This window comes from Brachyhypopomus gauderio, chromosome 15 (genome assembly GCF_052324685.1).
Source record: "Brachyhypopomus gauderio isolate BG-103 chromosome 15, BGAUD_0.2, whole genome shotgun sequence".
Lineage (NCBI taxonomy): Eukaryota > Metazoa > Chordata > Actinopteri > Gymnotiformes > Hypopomidae > Brachyhypopomus > Brachyhypopomus gauderio.
Genome location: NC_135225.1, coordinates 8,684,073 through 8,705,405, shown reverse-complemented (window position 1 = coordinate 8,705,405; position 21,333 = coordinate 8,684,073). Strand labels below are relative to the sequence as shown.

The 21,333-nt window shown below is 43.7% G+C and overlaps 1 protein-coding gene across 3 annotated transcripts; it reads right to left on the bottom strand.

The window, feature by feature from the left end:
* Positions 1-202: 202 nt before the first annotated feature.
* Positions 203-21,047, bottom strand: nin (ninein (GSK3B interacting protein)). 3 transcript variants are annotated; one of them, XM_076974719.1, is made up of 28 exons: positions 21,032-21,047; positions 17,670-17,867; positions 16,701-16,791; positions 15,297-15,469; positions 13,767-13,812; positions 13,497-13,669; positions 12,424-12,570; positions 12,148-12,309; positions 11,806-11,942; positions 11,471-11,611; positions 11,201-11,375; positions 10,770-10,880; positions 10,583-10,672; positions 10,349-10,487; positions 10,146-10,267; positions 8,952-10,042; positions 6,897-6,995; positions 6,732-6,801; positions 6,436-6,591; positions 6,066-6,170; positions 5,524-5,637; positions 4,698-4,844; positions 4,262-4,441; positions 4,025-4,165; positions 3,710-3,811; positions 3,506-3,607; positions 1,355-1,468; positions 203-1,241 (listed from the first exon to the last, which is right to left on the bottom strand). In XM_076974719.1, exons 2-28 carry the CDS (start codon positions 17,856-17,858, stop codon positions 1,026-1,028), a joined length of 4,533 nt encoding a protein of 1,510 aa, XP_076830834.1. In that variant the 5' UTR covers positions 17,859-17,867; positions 21,032-21,047; the 3' UTR covers positions 203-1,025. The 3 variants fall into 3 exon arrangements, with proteins under 3 accessions (XP_076830834.1, XP_076830833.1, XP_076830835.1); XM_076974718.1 differs by lacking the exon at positions 21,032-21,047 and adding an exon at positions 20,392-20,696; XM_076974720.1 differs by lacking the exons at positions 203-1,241; positions 1,355-1,468; positions 21,032-21,047 and adding exons at positions 1,789-2,829; positions 20,392-20,693.
* Positions 21,048-21,333: the final 286 nt, after the last annotated feature.

Below are 21,333 nucleotides of genomic sequence, written 5' to 3'. Positions count from 1 at the left end.
AGTAAGCTAAGGAACCTACGTTTGTCGTGTCAAGTTATACAGCGTGTGTAACCATTAAAATGGAACCAGATAAGAATTTTAAAAATAATGTAAAATATTTGTACATTAAATACTACTGCTCCTGGTTTGTCTGTAGGCCTACACTACAAGAGAAAAGTACTGACAAATAGAAAATGACCACTCAAAACACCCCGTTCTAAAAAAATTTTTAGTGCATCTTACTGTTTCACAAAAACCCCTTTTGGCCATTACAGCATTAGTCAACACTCTTACAGTAACTTTTGGACCATGATAAAATAGCTAAACGTGTCTTTGGTTCTGTTGAGTAACACCAGTTCAGACCCTGTAAAATTGTCTTATTACTTCAAACAACATTTGTTATTCAAGGTATTAAATTCATGCAAAATTCCTGCCTTTGTTTACATTTCATAAATGCTGGTGAATCAAATTGTTTCAATTTGTCAGATATTATTACTTATCTGATACTACCACTTATGGCTTTTATACTTTTCCATACTCCAATTATACAATACATTAAAGAAAGGAATCATTTAAATTCATACTAGAGAGGCAGATGTCAGACAAATTGGTCACAGTGGTCTATGGTAGACCATGCAAACAAACCACTGCTGGGCAGAGAAAAGTGCACTTTGAGATCGGGGTGTCTGTTCTAATAGTCACACTGACCCCATGGCTGCTGTCATTCATCAGTGAGCTCATCTCCATTCATATTCTAGAAATTCTGTAGCATAAAATCACGACATTGGTACATTTTCAAAAGAAAAATAATAGTGCAAATTCACTGGAAACTGAAACTATAGGAGAAACACAAATGTGGTGAACATCTGGAGCCTGAACAGGGCAAAAAGTCAAACCTAATGAGATTATACATGAGAAAAGTGTTCTTGAGTTGTGTCCCCCCCCCCCGTCCTTTCACTAGACTAATGGACTCATAAAAGAACAAAGCATCTTAATGGTTTCTTCAATAAAATAAATAAAACAAGTAATGTGTACAGCGTGCATCATTAGGACCGGGTCAGGTGGTAGGGGACAGGGGTTAGGGGCGAGGGGCTGAGCTCACGGACGATCTTGTTGAGACTGGAGATTTTCTCCTCCAAGAGGTAGTTCTTCTTTTCTGCTACTTTATGCCTCTGTTCACTCATTTCCAGAGCTTTCAACAGCTGTGCATTTTCTACATACAGATCTTTTATCATGATATCTGCCTTACTGTTCTTATTCAGCTAGTATGAGAGGGGGGGGGGGGGAAGAGAGAGAGAGATTTACATTATTACAGGACAATAAAACATCTGAATTGTGTGTCAGTATGTCATCTGTCCATATGGGGTTACCTTACCTGTTCCTTCAGCTGAGAAACCTTCTCTTGTAGCAGCCATTTAACATTTCGGAGTGTGAGCTCCACCTCCTTCATCCTCTCCTCCATCTTCAGAAGCGCCGCCTCCCGCTCCTCCTGTACATCAACAAGTTAGAGGTCAATAATCCAAGCGCTGAATTAACAGATTATACCACTGGAAAGAAATTACTGTTTATACAGATTAGTTAAGGATAATACAGATGGCAACCTTATGTAAAATTGTTGACAGAGGAATACAATATGAGATAGGATTCAATTCTAATGAGATAGGATTTAAAAATTTATGGTATAGTGTATTCATTACACAATATTCCTTAATTCTTATGGTATAAATAATTCAATAATAACAAACAATTATAAATTTACCCTGATTCTTTATTTGGTCTCAGTTTTGCAAATTGCTAATAATTTATGTCAATAACATAATATATAAATAAAATATATAAAAAACTACCAAATAAATAAAATACAAAAATAAAAAGGTCTCCAAATTAACTTAAAGTTCAAAAACAAATAATTGTTATAAATTGGTTCAATCAAAAAACATTACTCCAAATGACATTTAAATATAAAACAAAAAGAAATACACAACAAAGATGTATCAGAATATACACAAAACAATAAATAAAAAGATGAAACAACCAGATATTAAACCACTTTTAAGGTACTTAATTGACAGACAGCTTAAACCTGTTTGCTACCCAATTAACCCAAACTACCCCCCCCCCCCCCACACACACTACAACATTCAAAACAGTTCCAAGATCAACAAAACTACCTCTAAAAATAAATACAAAGATCTTGCTCACTGAACAAGAACAAAATGAGTTTTCAAGTTCATAGGTCCAAAGAATAGTGTCTCTGAGGGAAATGATGCAAAAAGCTAACACTCATGACCATTTAAAAACAATGTATTAACATAAGTCTGTGTGGATATGCAGCTTTTCTGCAGGGTCACCTATGATCACAATCTGTAGCAATGCATTTGGTTTAAAATTCTGGCCATTTTTGACTAACCTGTCTTCTAATCATTTGATAATATTGACAATCACATTATTGTGTCCACACAAGTTTGCAAGGTTTGTAATTTTAGAGCATGCAGGGAAAATATTACCAAAACCCTAGGCTGAAGGTGCATCTCAGGTCGAATGATTTATTTAACCTATTATCTTACCGTACTTTACACCTATGACTCACTGCCATTGCACCATCCCTGCACAAGGCTGATGCATGTGAGGGGCATCTTGAACCTGAGCCACACTGCAGATCGAATAAACCCGTGTACTAATATAAGCAGTACTGAGCACCAAAAAGAGAGCATTCGATTAGATAAAAGAATATGGGGTGTTCAGTGACTGGAGAACACGGCATAAAAGGTCGCAGACGACCGTCTGGTCACTTCATAAGCCACCACTTCTCCGGTGGCTGTCGGAATGAGGCCTCTGCTCTTGGAAGGCCTGTAGAAAGAACACACAGCGCTATATTCACACCCCCTTTGCACACGCACTCAGCTGTTGTCATGTGCAGAGAAGCACTCGCGCAACAGAGTTCTTATGTTTGAATTTGAAATGCTCTCTTCACTAAGGAGTCTTCACCTTCACCAGAAATCACTTGTGTGGTGTGGAACAGAAAAACACAAGGCAAGTAAATGCCTCCCAAACTACACCAAGCAAAGAGAACAACCATTTTTTGAGAAGGTGGTGGGAAATTTAAAACAAAACGTTGAAAGCTCTGTGACCAGCAGGACAAAATCATGTAGTATAAGGAGTATATAACCACAGCCCTGTTAACCTCACTCCATATTACACAAAACATAAATACACTTCTAGTGTATATCTAGGCATAACCTATGTACTACTTTAGGAATACCCGGCATACATTTATACATATGTAGGCATACTTTAACTAGAATACATAGGTTGCAAGGTAATAGGTGTTGCACCAAAACACAAGAGGTGCTCTGACGAGACTCTACACCAGTGCCAAAACACATCCACCTCTACTTAAGTATATACAAGACCAGAAGCATCATAAAAGGTCATAAAAAGGTGCTTAAATACAGGAGTAGCCCAGTGAAGAACGGAGTTTGAGTACATGTGTGCACACATGTATTTGGTGCATGCACACTCTTACCTGCACATTAAGGTCTGGGTTCATTTCGTCACCATGGTGCTGTCCTCTCCGTTCCCCTGACAATCGGCATGGTGATGGTGGCAACATTGCAATGAGTTGTGCCTGCAGACAGAGGGCGCAGTGAGTGGCTATGTGGGTGTGAATGAGTCAGATGGTGGTAAAATGTCCATGCGGATGCGAGTGCTTCTATTGGTGTGTGAAGACCTCCATCAGCTGGGCCTCCAGGATCGTCTGTTTGTTTCTCAGTCTGTCATTCTCCTCCTGAAGACTTTCCATTTCTTTCTGCTCCTCACTACTGTCACATAGCTACATAAATGCATGAATACGCAGTGTGTCAGTGATGCACTTGACACACACACCTAAACACACACATTTCACTTGCATGACTGTGTACTGTTCATAAACATATTATACTGCATACATTTTATATACCCAATATTTAGAGCATTAAAAATGCTCAAATCTTTCAGTATGATTTCAAAAGTTTAGGATGTACTCTGCATAAATGTGGAGTGCTACCTTGTTGTGCAGCTGCGTTTGCAGGGCCCCTATCTCTCGTTTCAGGGCTGATCTCTCTTGCTCTGCTGCCTTAGCCAGGTTCTCCTGGTTCTGCTGCTTCTGTTGCTTCACACTCAACACAAGCAGCTCCAGCTGGCGACCCTGAGCAGCATCAAGAATAAATGTAAACACCGCCTCAAAATGTTTTGAGAACACGGCATGCTGGCTGTAGAAGTGGAAGCCTGAAGAGTGCTGGACCTTCTCCAGTGCAGAGCTGAGCTCCAGTCGCGCATCCCCGACCTCTCGCTGCAGTCGTTGGTTTGCTTCACGCAGCAGAGTCAACTCTGTCTCCCTGTGCCTGTACAGCTCTGCCCATACACGAAACCCCTGCTGGGAGCCACTGGAGACCCCAGACACGGACATCTCGATCAGCTGACACTGAGGAGAGAGTGAGGGGTAAAGACAATTAAAGACCTCATGGTTATTGCAGTCATGCACAACCGAATTACCTGAACACAAACATCTAAGCCTTCTGTAGGTTGTTCATTACTACCATCACAAAATGTTTCCAATCCAATAGAAAAGCTTAAAACTGCAACAATTATGCTTCACAAGGTCACGATTCACTTTCAGTTGTAGTCAAATCAATACCATTTGTAAATTCTAAGTTGATAAGCCTCAACTTAAACCCTACCTTCTCACGGGCATTTTGTAGCTGTTTGTGCAGCGAGATCACTTCCTGTTTCAGAGCATCCCCCTCCTGTTGGGTGACTCGCAGGTCAGATTTGAGACGGGCATTCTGCTGGGTCAGCCCTTGCAGTGTGGAGTCCAGCGCGTGGACCTGAAGGACAAGCAGGAGACAGCAGCTTCTTCAGGACAGAATTAAACACTGATGTGAAATAGTAAACAACGTGTCCTGGGATTTACATTTACATTTACGGCATTTAGCAGACGCTCTTATCCAGAGCGACTTACAAAGTGCTTTGCTTCTGATCACAGAATATATCCTAGGAAATAGTACAGATAGGCCAGAATTCAAGACACCATTGAGTCAGACTACTACTAAACTACAGGAGTCAATATCATTACCTAGTGTTTTGCGAGTTAGGCATTTGCCATGAAGCACAAATAACCATAGACAGACAAACAATTTAAGAACACGGCAAGTGGTATCAACTGAGTTAGTGCTCTGGTAAGAACTCAACAAACAGGTGAGTCTTCAGTATACGCTTGAAGATAGCAATAGACTCTGCAGTCCTAGCAGCTAATGGAAGATCGTTCCACCATCTTGGAGCCTGGATGGAGAATAGTCTGGAGCTTTGTCTTCCATGAGACTTTAAGCATGGAGTTTCAAGTCGAGCCAAGCTTGAGGTTCTAAGTGTTCGCTGTACAGATCGGCTTTTGACCATGGACATCATGTAGGGAGGGGCCAGTCCATTTTTGGCTTTGTAAGCAAGCATCAAGGTTTTATATCTGATGCGTGCCGCTACTGGAAGCCAGTGATGGTATGGTACTGTTACCTTCTCCTGTGCCTTGATCAGCTGTGACCGTAGTGCCTGGTGGTGTTTGTCTGCGGTTTGTCTTTCACGCAGAAGTTCGGCTAGTTGACTTTCTACTGAGCGAAGTCGAGCCAGCTGCACACACACACGCGCACAGTTTATTTTCTACAGAACATGCAACATATTTTTAAAAATTGTGTATATACCTCCACACAGGTATTTGAGTTAGTCAGATAAGTGTGTGTACCTTCTCCACACAGGTATATTTGAGTTAGTTAGATAAGTGTGTGTAGCTTCTCCACACAGGTATTTGAGTTAGTCAGATAAGTGTGTGTACCTTCTCCACACAGGTATATTTGAGTTAGTTAGATAAGTGTGTGTAGCTTCTCCACATAGGTATTTGAGTTAGTCAGATAAGTGTGTGTACCTTCTCCACACAGGTATATTTGAGTTAGTTAGATAAGTGTGTGTAGCTTCTCCACACAGGTATTTGAGTTAGTCAGATAAGTGTGTGTACCTTCTCCACACAGGTATATTTGAGTTAGTCAGATAAGTGTGTGTACCTTCTCCACACAGCGGTCGAGTTCTGCTCTCAGCAGCTTCTTTTCCTCCTCCAGCTTTTCTGTTCTACTAACAGATGCTGTAAAATTCTCAACTTCTTCCATGGTCTGCAGCAAACGATTAGTACAGAGGACATTGATAAACATAAAAAGTGAACAAAAATATGACTATAGTATTCCTTTGTTTTGATATGCATCTTTGTGTTTTAGGATTTCAAAGTTATAAAATTAGAGAAACGTTTTCTTCAGGTGTATTTAGGTTAAATCAATCTCCTAGATAAGGTCAAATATTCATTGCCTGCATTGTGTAATGCACAGAGTGTAATTCATAGGAGCTTGCAAGCAATGTGATATTTAATCTCCTGGATCTCACCTCACTCCTGTCAGTGGATGAACCACTGCCATGGTGAAGGACTTCATCAAGAGTGTGTTGAAGTGTATCAACAGTGAGCATGTGTTTCGCATTCTGCTGTGACAAAGCACAGTTTTCCTCTTCCAACTGTAGTCCACGACGACGCAGCTCCGAAACCTGTGCAGAAACAGTACGCAAATATATAAGAGGAAAGAGAAATTATGGGCAAGTGTGTGCAATATGGACTGTAAACAAATGCAAATAAAGCGAAGCCAAGAAGTACAATAAGGAATCAACATTTAATTCTGCACGCTTACCCGTCTCTTCAAACCACCTGCTATCTTCTGACTAGCATTCCTCTCCTTCTTCAAATGTTCCACTTGAAGCCTAAAAGAAGTGATTTAATTAAAGTGGTGTACATGAAATAGTTTTTTTATTAGAGCAAATTGGATTATGTGTATAGTCAAGTTTTTCCTCCCTACATGAGCTCCTGCTGGTTCTCTCTAAGGTCTTCCTCCCTCAGGGTGGAGATTTTCTGACTCAAAATGAAGTTTTCCTCAGCCAAATGCCCAGCTTTACTCCTAAAAAGGAAACAAAGGTTTAGATCACTGCTGATTGGACACAGCACACCAATACATGAACAGTTCAGGCAAATAGGATAAAATTGCTAATTATTGACAAAAGCTAGATGAAGCCATCTAGTATTTCATTAACACGATCATACTAAATGAACCATAGCTGTGAAATGTTCACATTCTGTGACATTGTTGTTTCATACATGTTAAGAGTGTTACCACAATATGTATAACTATAAAATGACAAGCAATGTGATTAAACTTTTACACAGACAACATGCACCACTTGAATTCCCCATAATGGGCTACAGGCAGTGGTTAGCCCGGTTCAGGCACCATCAGGATGCGCACAAAACTACCAGCTTCCACAGAATGAAAATGAACCCCAGCTTGGATACTCATCTATTGGTATAGCTCATTCCATACACACACATTTTGCAGCTCCAGAATCCCAGTAGCACATATATCTCTTTCAAGGGTAATTTCCTCTCCACCATGGATCCACTATCAACAGCCATGATCGGGTTTTGAGGTCTGATGGTATTTCCGGTCTCATCAGTGTTCTTGCTATTGATCTCATTTTTTAATTCTTCCTGACCCAAAGGCTCAGAGGCTCCATGGTACAAGGGTTCAGGTTCTGCAATACTGACCTCAATGAGTTCTGATACTTCAGCAGTACTGAAGTCCTTTACATTCTTACCCATCACTATGTCAACGATACCTTCTTTACTCCCCCGAGTTTCATTATCTTTGTAATGATACTCTGCCACTGCACAGATCAACCACATCCTCTTCAGAGCCTGGTTCAGCATCAGCAACAACACAACACCGATCAACTACTCCTTCTCCAATTTACAACACAATTATCTTTTTATGATCCATACAATGCAAATTTCCACAATTACTGAAAAAGCAGTATCAGGGCTTGAAATTGTTAGAAATAACTTCTATTTCTGCTGTATAAAAACACTGTTGCAGAGGGCAGTGGGAAACACTGCTGGGAATCTCCATCTTTAAACACTGCATTGCTCTTGACCTTGATATTTACTGCATTAGTCTCCAACAGTCACTGTGGTATTTAAATTTAAACACGTGTGATGGCAAGCTCAGCATGTAGCTCCACTCTTCTACAGCAACGTTCTATATTGTTGTCCGTCTCTGCAAATGTCCTTTAGGTGATCACCAGGGCTGCTACACATCTCTGCTTCATTTGATCCAGTCGAGTTACAGAACGCTGCAGTTTCTGCCTTGAGGGGTTTGTTACCTCTGCTCTTAACCTGCTGGAGCTTACCAACGTGGCCCATCCACACTCATCTTCATCACAACTCTCCTCTCCACAGGAAACTCCTGCAGACTCCACACGTGTAACATCTGGTCTAGAGCCATCAGTGGGGTCCAGACACTCAGAATCTAGAGCATGCTCTGCCATTTCCTTACCATTGAGACACATTTACGCCAAAACCTACAGCAACCTTTTCTACTCTTTCTGGAGTATTGGCATCAGAACCTTGCATGTTCTAACGCATGGCTGGCAGGCTGTGCTGGCAGTGTGGGACCCGGTTACTACGTCTGCCTGAAAACGCCAGGACACTCTGCTTCCCTCTCACGAGGGGAAATGGACCACTACTCAAACCAATTTGCTGGGTAAAGCGGTCATGTGCATTCCTGTGCATTCCTGTGCACAGCCAGTCAGCATGGTGAAATTAATTCATGAACACTCATTCACACAAATTTCCTTAAAAAGTTAAAAACTCAAAACAATAAAACCCCAAACATTACCAACTCAGGATAAAAGAAGACCAACAGCTATTAAATTAAGAATTCAATAAGAAACAAGTAATAATTACAAGTGGCACATGAATTAAATATGGAAATTGAAAATTTGAAAGATTGACATCACAAATCAAGTTTGTCAAAGAAGTAACCCAACAAAACGTGTGTGTGTGTGTGTGGCCTCCTCACCGTTCCTCTGCAATGTCCGCGTGTAGTTTCTCCAGCATGTGGCTGAGTTTCTTCTTCTCCTCATCGTGTTTGGCACTCAGCTCCTGCAAGGCCTCCCTGTGCGCCTCTTCCTTTCTGCCCCGCTTTTCTTCCACCACCTCCCGCCATCTTCTCTCCTGCTCCTCTCTCTCCGCCCGTCGCGCCTCCGCCTGTTCCTGCAGTCTGGCCTGCAGCTGCTCCTTGTACTGCTCCTGCAGGCGAGCTCTCTCCCTCTCCCACTCCTCCGTCCTCCGGCCCGCCGCCTCCTTCACTCTCTCCCTCTCCTGCAGTAGCTGCTGCTGCAGCTCAGCGTGATGCTGCTCCTCCAGACGCCTGCGCTCCTTCTCCCACTGCTCCCTGAGTCTTTGCTCTCGCTCCTCCTGCTCCTTCAACAGACGCGACAGCTCCTTCTCCAGAGCGTCCTTGTTGCCTTCCTCCATCCGTCGCCTCTCCCTGTCCCACTGTCCCCCAAGCCTCCTCTCCAGTTCCGCTCGCTCCTCATCAGCTCTCTGCCGCTCTTCCTTCAGCCGGACCCTCAGCACCTCCTCGTGGGTTTCCTCCAGACGCCGTCGCTCCCTCCGCCCTTCTTCAACAGATCTCCTCAATGCCTCTTCCCATTCGCCCTCAAGTCTTGCCCTCTCCTCCTGCAACCGGACCTCCAACGTCTCCTCGTGGCGCAGCTCCATTAGGCCAAGCTCCTCGGCATGAGCCCGGTTCAGCACCTCTCTCTCCCTCCCTCTGCTCTTCTCCTCTTCCCTCACTCGGTCTTTCAGCTCCCCGAGCTGCTGCTCCAGCCGCAGGGCATGGCTCCTGGCGTCCTGCGCCTCCTGGCTGAGGGAGTGGAGCTCCTTTTGATGGCGGGCACACAGCTCGGCACGTTCCACACCCTGGTGAGCCTTCAAACTGTGCGTCTCCTCCTCCAGCAGCTTCTGCAGGCTTTGAGCTCTTTCCAGGGCTCCACTCACCTCCTCTTTTAGCACATGCACCTCCTGCTGGTGGTGTGAGGACAGCAGACACCTCTCTTCCTCATGGGCAGACTGCTGTTCCTCCAGTTTGTGCTGGCAATCGTTAACCTGCGGGAGGACCAGCAGATCAAGCTTACAATAACTTAGAATACATAGTACACAACAGCATGTGTACGTGTGCAGTAAAATGGTGCACTCGTGTGAGTCTGACCGTGGAGTCCAGCTGTGCCCTGACGTTGTCCATCTCTTGGACGTGCTGCTCCCTCAACTGCTCCAGCATCATCTCAGCTTCCAGACTCATATTAAAGGGCTGTCCTTCTTCAGAACCTAGACCTACACACACACACACCTAAAGGTTCAGCGTTTGCGCAAGAGGGACGTGTACGAGCAGCGCGAGAGCGGCGAGAGGAACACCTTGATCTGAGTCCATGGCAGGACTCTGGCCCTGCAGCTCGTCACACAGAGAGGGCAGATGGGGGCGGTGGGGAGCACGCCCTAGAACCCTGTACTCCTCCAACTGCAGCTGCAGCTCATCTATACGGTCCTGCAGCTCCTACAGCACACACGAAATACAGCATTAACACACACACACACACACACACACACACACACACACACACACACTAGTGGGAAAGTTAAAGTTCTGACCCGACACTGTTCCTCATGGCTGCTGCGTAGCTGCCTCAAACGCTCTTCCTGCTGATAGAGCTCAGCATTGCTCATATCCAGATCACCAAACTACACACACACACACACTTCAAAATGTCAAGGCACACATACCACTACATTGAAAAAGTCACAAAAGCCATAAAAGACATAAGCACTGTGCAGATACCTTCTCCCTGAGCACACTGTCCAGGTTCCTCTGCACTTTGCTCAGCTGGGCCTCGCCTTCCACCAAACGCCGTGTGCAGTCCAGAAGCTCTGCCTGTAAGCGCCCGCTTTCCTAAAAGAAAAACAAAACCCACAGTTCACACATTTATTTAAAGTAATTACAACGAGGACTAGTAACGAAATCAAAGGAATAACAGAAATATATAAAAAAGCATGCAGTTTTTGTTTCAATTTAATATTAATTGAAGCAGACCCCTCAGCACCTGGGGGCTTTATATTAATGTTAAATATTCATGTCATTATTTCATATTCCATTGCTGTGGATGTCAATATGATCTACAATGTCTCATCACCATCTAACATTCTACACGTTACCATTGTGCAATTTTCATCCATTAAGCAGAAAGATAGAGATTTCTGATTAATACTTACTTTAATGGACAGACTGAGCTGCTGCCTGAGAAAAGTGTCATCGTCCCTGATCCTACTGATCTCATGTTCCAATTCTTCTCTCTGCTGATTGGCCTGTTGCTGCACAAGCTCCACCTCTTTGCTCAGTTCGGTCCTCAGCGCTACCATTCGTTCTTTATGTTCTTCCTCCAACTTCCTGCAGACACAGGAGCGTGAGAGGTAGCTGGGGAAATACACCAGCAGAGAGTGGGGTCAGATGAGAGGGGTCAAAGGTTAGAGATAAGGGCTTACCGGAGGTTGAGAGCATTGTTGCGTTCAATGGCAGAGTGGTGTTCATCCACTTCAGAGGCCAGCTGGGATTTGAGCTTCTCTGCCTTCTCCAGATCAGAGATGAACTTCTCCTTCTCTCCGAGCTCGAGATCCACTCGTTCCCTGTCTCAAACACACATGCACAAAAGTTTAAGCGCACAACTTTATTTATGTAGTAGCTTTCTTAAACTTAACAAAAAACACAACTTTCCAACATAACTCACATATGGATAGATCCTGACCAATGCTAGTTCACAGAATTGATATAAACTATATTATGACATGCAAGACACAATCAAACATCAGTTCTGACTCACAGCAAGTGTCTAATCTCTGCCTTAAAGCTCGCCAGCACCGCCTGGTGGATGGAGTTCTTAGCAGCCAGCAGCTCATTCTCCAGAGCTGTGGTCAGCTCACTCAGATTTACCCTCTCATCCAGACTGAAACCCAGAACCTGCGGAGTCGCCACAATGAGGTTTAAACAAGTTTTAACTTCAGAGATCACAATTAGACAGAGAATTCTAATATAGCAAAGTCACATGGATACTGAGACATTTCATTTTGGGTGTGTCTATTATAAACAACCACACTGGACATGGTATATCAGGTAAATATACAGCGTACTGCACATGTGTATGAGTGGGTGTACCACGCCTCACCTGCAGGACTTCACAACCATCGTCCACTCCCTCGTCTAGCCAGCTGTCTAGAAGTTGCTCCACAGCCGCGTGTCCCGTGCCGTCATCTAACGTGGAGAAGAGTCGCAGTGCGATTGTACTGCTCATCACAGACGTGATCCTACGCCCCGTCCCATCGAACGGCTGAGAGACAGAGGTACATTACATGGTTCATGAGAGCATCATGTGCACTTCCTCAGTTCTGTGTGTGCATCTGTGTGTGTGTGTGTGTGAGAGAGAGAGAGACGGAGAGGTTACCTGTGTGGAGTGGTGTCTCTTTAGTTGTCTGTAGGGTGTTGAGGCAGAGGGTGTAGATGGTTTAGTGTTGTTTAGGATGTAAGAAACAAAAGCCTGGATGCTCATTACACACTCCTCATCTGCAGCCTGGAAGACATCCTCCCCCACCTGGAAAACAATCACACACACACAATCGGGACTAGGGATGCACCGAAAATTCGGCCACCGAAAATTTTCGGCCGAAATACTTTCATCACCGAAACAACACGGCCGAAACAATGTACTGTGATGACGCAAGCAAAAATCGCCACCTGCACGCGCTTATTTGGATAAAGCTAGCAAAAAAGTTTTCCAGTGATGGCGCCAAGGCAAAGGACATTACACCAAAAATTATGGAACTCGCTGCCTTAGACGATCAGCCGTTCTCTGTCGTAGGGATTTCGTAGGCTAATAGAGCACATTGAGCCCCGTTATGTTTTGCCGAGCAGACGACATTTCTCAGAAGCGTGTTTACCTGAGCTGTTTAATGTTGTTGCAACTCACGTCACGTTTTTATGAGAGAATTTATATTTATCTTTCAGGCCAATCAGTTATAATTAAATTTAACTCGTATAAAATACATATATTTATCCTCTCAGATAAAAACGGTCTGCAAGCGAGTTAAATTTAATTAGTGGTCGGCCGTTGTCAGCGTTATCGTCGTTATCGGCCCACCACTAATTTTATTTTATAATATGCATTACTGTAATGTCAGTGCTAAATAAATATTTTCAAATGAAATTTTGTAGTTGATTTATTCTTTGAATAGCAATGCCTTGATTTTAGTGAGGTTAGCCATAAATCCAATGTTACTAATAATTGGCATAATGTAGGCTATTTCGGTTTTCGGCTTTCGGCCTTGGTTTCCTAATTTTCGGTTTCGGCTAAGAATTTTCATTTCGGTGCATCCCTAATCGGGACTCAATAAACACACACACACACACACACACACACACACACACACACACACACACACACACACACACACACACACACACACACACACACACACACACACACACACACACACCCCGTGTGTATGCCCACACACTTACCTCCATGCCAAGGTGCAGGCAGAGTGTGCGTAGCTGGTGTGGAGTAGCTGTGCCATTCAGTGGCAGGGAGAGCTCCTGGCAGGCCTGCTGCAGTCTCTCCTCCAGGCCACCGAGGGGCGCCAGGCTGCCACGTGGTGTACCAGGGTCATCAGGATTCCACAAATGCAACTGACCTACAGACAAACATATGAATATTAAAAAAATGAAATGTCATGTAATTTGTACTTAAAAACACCCATTAATTGATTGAAAAAGAGGAAGTAAACTGACCCTCAGCCTCATACTCCTCAGGACTGCTCACATCAGCATTCCAGCACTGAATCAATCACACACACACACACACACACACACACACACACACACACACACACACACACACACACACACACACACACACACACACACACACACACACACACACACACTTAAATAAGATTACTTGACAAGCAGAGGGCACCAGACACATAGCCTTCCAGCTCTGATCCTCAAGGTTTGATTTAACACAGTAAAAACAATAGCAACACCATATGTGAAGCGAGGACATTCTCTTCGGTCAGCTTTGCCTTTTCAGATCGTCTGGACCTCTAGTGGGTGAAGGAGGGGGAGGCGGCATGTGTTGGAAAGGGGAGGGGCCATGTTCTCTCTCTATTGTGGGGGTTTCTGGGTGAAGGGAACAGATGGGGTTCAAAGTATTGGTATTTAAAGCAGGGGTGGGGGTGTGGGTCATTGTTCTCCCAGGCAGACCTGTTGCGTGCACACACATCTCACTACACAGCAATGCTCTCACATTTTCAGCATTATCTCACATTTATAAGAAATAAAGGGAGAAGATTAGCACGTGTGATATAACTGCACACCTGCTGAAGATCATGGACAATGCACACACATGCCCATATATGACTGCCTAACTGTATTGATTATAAATGTTAGTCCATCTCCATCATTATATATGAATGTTCAGATTCACACCATGTTTTTACTCATGTTCAATGCCACTACACCAAAGACAATGGCCTTGTTCACAGACCTAATTTCTAAGCAAAGCCGTTTCATTTGACAACCACGAAAAAAGAAATTTTCTGTTACAAAACAGAAAGGTGGACATCTATAGAACTATAAATTACTTTTATATGCATATAGACCTGTAACAATCAGCCAAACACACATGCATTCATAAAAACAATGTGTAGCCATACATGCTTATTAAAACACAGTTCAACCCGCGTGTCTGCGTATTCAACTAATATCATGCAGGCTTCTGTCCTGAGAGTGTCCCTATAACAAGCACAATGCACACAGCTGGGGATTTCCCCCGATGGAGTCAGTCAGTTGAGGCAAATTAAACATTTCTGTTGCTTGGACAACCACAACAGCTTTCCATGAAAAGCAACAAAGGTCGAAGTCCTTCACTAAAACGCATTAAGATTAACATCCTCACACTCACTCTCACACACACCACCTAATGCGCAAGTCATGTCATTTTCAAAGGTTCAGTTTTGTAGACAGACCGCCCCAGACGCTAAGAAATAGCAGAACCAGCTGTACCACAGGAATGAATTGAATTGTAAAGAGAATTTCTGTGAGTTCAATCCCAAGTTTTCCCTGAGGAATCTCCACTATGATTAACTGGCATTTCTAAAGAGGCTGCAAGGACAAACATTTTTGCAGTCATAATTAGAAGGTACATTCTGAACATTCTTGAATTACAATTCGAAGGCTAAGATATCTGCATCTTTCTGGAAGATGGCAGGAGGGTGGTTGTCGGAGGTAGGGGTGCACGTGTCTCCACATGTGTGTTACCTCACGCTTGCTGGGCAAGTTCTCATCACTGTCCCCTGAAGCCTCTTTCTTCTTGGCAGGTAGATCTCGTGATGGCTCTGAGGTGGTATGCGTGAACTCTGGCAGGGATCGGCGGCCATAACGCTTACTGCCTTTCACGAAGCGCGGCTGCACCTCGGGGGACTCAGCCAGGACTACGGAGTGCGAGACAGACCCACAGGCAGAATAATGAATATCTGGAGCATGAGTAGGGTTATGTGCCTGAGGGGCTGCGAGTGCAAGAATGGGCCACAAATCGAGTCCCAGAGAACATGCTTGAGAACCTCCATCTTGTATCACAGCTACCTAATCTAAACTAATTATTAATAATATAATCTAATCTGATCTGATCTAAGAGCCTAGATCCAGGCATTTCAGCTCACTGAGTGAACTATGATCTATGGTGGAACTAATTTCTTACAGATACTCCATGTCTTCTCACTCGATGCAGACCATCTTAAGAGTTTTAAATAACGACGCTAGCACCACCAGTGGTGGTGAACACTGTCAATATCACAGGGTTACCCTTACAGCCAAGAATGAGTGTGAGTTGGTGTGGGTCTTAAATTTCACATTTGAAATCCTTACAAAGTCACTCCTTCTTGGTTTTAAAGAAAAGGCACCATTGGGTTATCCATTAATTAATTCATTTATTATTAATGACCACACAACAAGTTAGTAACAAAAGTCTGGTAACAAAAGACTGGCCAAAATTTGGAGAAAGATTATGTGGCAGAGGAAGACCAACAGTCACTGCTTGTGTGTCTCCTACAGTTGTGAGGAATACGCTGTTTTCAGTCAGGCTCTGTGAGAATATCTCAATTAAAGAAAGTCTGGAAGACTAACACCCAACACCGTTAACTCCTCCAATAGCTGCCCATTTACGCTGGTTCTTTCAGACTGCCCTATTCAAATCAAAATGTTCCAAGGTAGATTGTAAACCTGAGGTTCTGTGTTAATAAACAATTATTCATAATCCTTAACCAGTCCAACCTATATTTCAAATAGTGAGTGTATATAAGTGCATATAAGGTCACATGGTAAAAATAACAATACCAAATAACATTCCATGACTTTTCTGGACCTTCAGCCATTGAATTTAATCAAAACTCCATCATTAACATGTGAACAGCAGCTAACTTTGGCCATGTGTTTTAATTCAATGTCCCCACATAGACAGGACAGTAGCAGTCCATATAAGACCACAGCTAATGTCCAGCCTCATTCTCATCACCATACAGTTGTGATGGTTAAACTAAAACCACCATGCTATAGACCCATGGAGCAGGTTAATACTGGGCTAGTGGCGTTCCCTCACCTTTCAGTACCATCGCTCAATTGTATAAAAAAAAATCAGAAGTGGCGTGTGTCAGGTGATGGTGGTACCTGGCTGTGCAGGAAGCTCTTCATCTGCTGGGTTTTCTTCTGTGGAGGACAGCACCAGAATCAAAGCGTTCTTAAACTGCTCAAACTCGACCTGCAAAGCAACAGCACCACAATCCCCACCATCAGCGTGCATAACGAGATAAAAAAGGAAACCAGGAGAACAGCTGAGGAGAACAGCTGAGCCTGTTCATCTGGCTTCAAACCAATGAGATTCATATTAAGAGTGTTTCTTCCTCATTATGTTTGTATGACATTTAACCCACTGAAAGCAATGTGTGCAGCTAACAGCAGCTAAAATGCACTGAAGAGTTATGCAGCTGCTCTCCTATGGTGAAGAGGAAAGATTAAAGATCAAGGCCAAAATCAGACAAATAATCTCCAACATGGCAATTCATTAAATCCACGGTTGCCTGGTAACTAAGCGAAATGTGGGGGTAGCATGAATGATTTGGGGAGCAACAGCTGCCCCAAACAATGACACTTCTGCATGGGGACGGTCCCCTTGTGCTTACGCCACTCTAATGGCAATGAGTGTGTGTGTCCCCTTGTCTTTTGAGGTTCACTCTATTGTTGAGTCGGAATTGTGGATCGCTGATCTTCAATGCGTGTTCTCTCACTCACACACACACACACACACGAAAGACCAGACAGCTACTTACACACACACACACACACACACACACACACACACACACACACACACACACACACACACACACACACACACCTGAAACTGAGTGAGAGTGAGCACAAAGAGCCATTTAGATCCAGATTTAGATCCAGACGGAGAGAACAGGACAATAAGAGTAAATGTGCTGGAGGAATCTTTAATTCCACAGACATGTCATGTTTTCACAGTCAACCGTGCTCCAGTATTATAAATGATTTGTTCAGCCTCACCATCTGCATCAGTAACATTCAAGGTGTATCCACATTCTTCTACAAAGTGTATCGTGAGTGGCTGCTTACTCGTGTGGGCAGCTGGTCCTGAGCATTGACGAGTGCGAGCAGGAGTGTGTGCAGTGCCGTTTCACCGAGATGCAGGGTGTGGCAGAGCTCGGCTAGCTCCTCAGGGCTTAGTGAACCGGCACCACTCCCATCAAAGCTCTGAAACAGATCCCTCAAGCGCTCCTCATACTGGTCTCCCTCTCCATCCATCAGCCTGCCCTGCGGAGTACACACCGTATATTCAACACGCTGGATCTCCTCCTTTCAGGCTCCGCTCGTCTGTGTTTTGCTCACACTCACACACAAGCATGAAGTGTTTTCTTTCATTCTCTCCCTCATCCACACATGAGCCACACACTGCATTCTGACTCCTAAAAAGTGCCTTAATTTATTACATTGTGGCAAGGAGAGAAAAAGCAAGACATTAAGAAGATCCTAGAAGCACAGTAATAGATATGTATGACAAACTTGACCAATGGGTAGACATATTGATCAGACAGCAAGCTGAGCTGCTGGGGCAACCATGATTAAGGTTAGGCCACTGGTGCACACGCAGTACACGGATGCTTTACACAGTGGACACAGACATGTGTGCATGTACACACACACACACACACACACACACAGACAGACACAATCAAAAAGCACACATCTTCAGCCAAACAACTCAGAATAACCCATCTCTGTAATACTCACAAACAGGCTGGTGTTACTGGTAACCTGTGCTATGTGTGACCTTACTAGTTCTGGAGTTTATGGTTTAGTAAGCAGAACTTCAGACAAGCATTCTACTATTCAAGGACTTTACAATCACAGGCAAACACGTCTGACTGTGAAGTCTGACTGGCTGTCTGTATGTGGCAAAACCATTAAAAGAGGGAATGGTTCAAGTTTGGGCACTCAAGCTAAGAACTGAACAAAACACTTACAGATGCTACAGTAATGTCGTCACTTCTCAGTGGGAACTAGGGGTAATAGACAAGTACACAAATGTCTTAAGCACATTACATAATATCCTGACAGTTGCTGCACAATAAAAGGTAGAGACAGACACAAAGGCATAGCACAGAGACCAGAAAAGCCCAAAGTCAGGGAGGTTTGTGGATCTCAATGTGCAATTAAGGTGTGTGTCTATGGCCATGTGTGTACGTTTGTGTGTGTGTGTGTGTGTGTGTGTGTGTGTGCGCGCATGCAGCCACTTGTGTATGTGTGTGCTGAATAGGGAGACACCTGTCCACTCTCAGGCCTCTTCAAAGCCGACTGATGATGAGGCCACTGGCGAGACGCAGCTGGGATGCACGAACCACCCCCCCACCCCACCCATGCATGAATGTACGCGTGTATGTGTGTGTATGTGTGTGTGTGTGTGTGTGTGTGTGTGTGTTAGGGGGGCAGACGTCCTTTGTCATGACTCCCTTTTTGCTGCCTGTGAGCTGAGCACTGCTCACACTCCACTGCAGCTGCCGTCTAAACCTGTGGAATAATAATCAACCTCTTCATTAAGTCCTACCCCTACCCCCCATCTTCATGCAATCACCAACTCTGCCAGTCACAGCATTATGAACACTGGACCAATCACCAAGAACACAACATCTACCAGATCTTCCATTTGGACGTTCTTAAACGATACAAACCACAACAAACCTCTACAGAAAGTTTATGTACCATTAGCCTGTCCAGAACAAAACGAGATGCAGAAATCACAGCTCAATGTGGGGGGCAGAAACTGCAGGATACATTCCACCAAGTCGGACAGCAATACAACCATGCGTTCATGAGCATGTATGTTTCAGGTTTGGTACAGACACCGACACACACAGATGACTGAAGGCTCACATGTATGTTTCAGGTTTGGTACAGACACCGACACACACAGATGACTGAAGTGTCACCCTTTAGAGGGCGCTGGTACTCTGAGTGACAGCTGTGTGGGAGAAACCAGGCCAATCACTTACAGGGAAATACACTACAAGAGTTGAAGAAACGCTCACCTGCCATCACCAATCTCTGTAACACAACCTTCATGGCACACTGAACATACACGGACACCATTAGCTCTGTAGATACAGAAACACTTATAGAGGTGTGTCTAGTTTTGTGTAATAAACCTTTAATCACCAAGACCCTGTTTTACCTAAAGAGCCGGTTACCTCATTTAAGGATTATATTGTATTGAACTGCTCTCGAAAACCGTATCTTAATGAGTGAAGATTCAGGCTTATCAAACAGGTCTGAGCTCAACAGGCCATTCATAACTAATATGACAAAGATCGGCATGACATTGTGTAATTCCTCATCCAAACATTATCGTTCCGTAGATACAATGTTGAAACAAAGACTCTTACTACATAATAATGTATCCAGTTACCAACACCAACATACACAACCCTTCATATCGTCGGAAAATATATATATAGGGAGTTCCGCTTTCCAAGAATAGAAAAATATAATAAATAGGCCTGACTAAAAGTATAAACTTGTTACAACTAATACGCTATAGAGTCGTGAAATCTGGCCGCCTAACTTAGTTTCCAATTGTTTTTGTTTGTTGTTTATGACAGACATAAGTAAACACAAACATGTTCTGAACTAAGACTGTAGCACAAAAACTCGGAGCCGTGTAGCGGTTTGGAAATCGGAACATGATTCAGTGGAGATCAGGAGTCTGTCGGTGCAAGTGGGTTAAAATTAGTTACATTAATGTGCCCGAAGGTCGCATGAAAATTCCCAACAGAATACATACCCACTCTCCGTCTGGGTTTATAGCAGATACCCTCCGCTTTTTTGAAGATTTCGGCAGATGTATTCAGTCCAGAAAGTTCATATATACGTTACATATCTCCTCGCAACACAGAATAACGGTAACGGAACGACTCTGAGCTAAATGTAAGCGATTTGATGTGTTTGGTTACCCGGCTAGAAAGATCTAATCGTTAAGAGCTGCAGGACAGTTCATCTTTGGCTCAATGTTTTCTCAACTGCCTCTTTTTGGGAATTTTGAAAAGCCCTTAAGAGGAAGGGGAGGTGCCGCGGGCACAAGACGGCTCTCTAGCGCCTCCTGTCGTTCATCTCTGAGAAAGCAGACGATCAGTATTAACCGAATGGAACACATCTGTACGAATGGATCAATGTCCTAAATATGTGTCAGAACTAGAAAATGCTTTAAGTTTGAATAATTGCGTTGGCGTCAATGCTTTTACCTAAACAACACAACTTTCGTGCTCTGTGTGTGTGTCTGTAAGAGAGAGAGAGATATGGGGTACTCAGCTAAGTCTTGTGATTTGCTGGGATATCTGTAAGAGAACTGTCTACACTCACTTAACTTTAAAGTTTCAGTGCCAGGATTATTAGAAGATTGTGTGGTACATACTGACTGACAATACCTGTGCACAACTGTTCTAGAGTCAGCAAGCGTGAGCCCAGGGGAGCAATGTGTGCCATGGAGTTCAGCAGAATGTAAAATGAGATCACGTTTTTAAGGTCCCTGATGAGATAAGCAAGCCTCTGAACTGTGATTCAACACCTGCACCCCACAGTGATGAGTAATTTGTAGAGAACAGTGATGACGACAACCAAGTACCACATAAGGAATCGGTTTCCTAAAATCACTCTTATATATGGGTCAGTTATAAAATGGCCGATTATTTTGTTGTGCAGTCTGTACGTTTTTATGAAGCCACAGAAA

Excerpts from the sequence above, each read along its gene's own strand:
- nin (XM_076974719.1), bottom strand. The coding sequence starts at position 17,858 with ATGGATGGAGAGGGAGACCAGTATGAGGAGCGCTTGAGGGATCTGTTT. Across the intron at positions 10,673-10,769 it reads ACAGTGTGCTCAGGGAGAAG|TTTGGTGATCTGGATATGAG; the intron begins GTATCTGCACAG and ends GTGTGTGTGTAG. Across the intron at positions 1,242-1,354 it reads TTTCTCAGCTGAAGGAACAG|CTGAATAAGAACAGTAAGGC; the intron begins GTAAGGTAACCC and ends CTCTCATACTAG.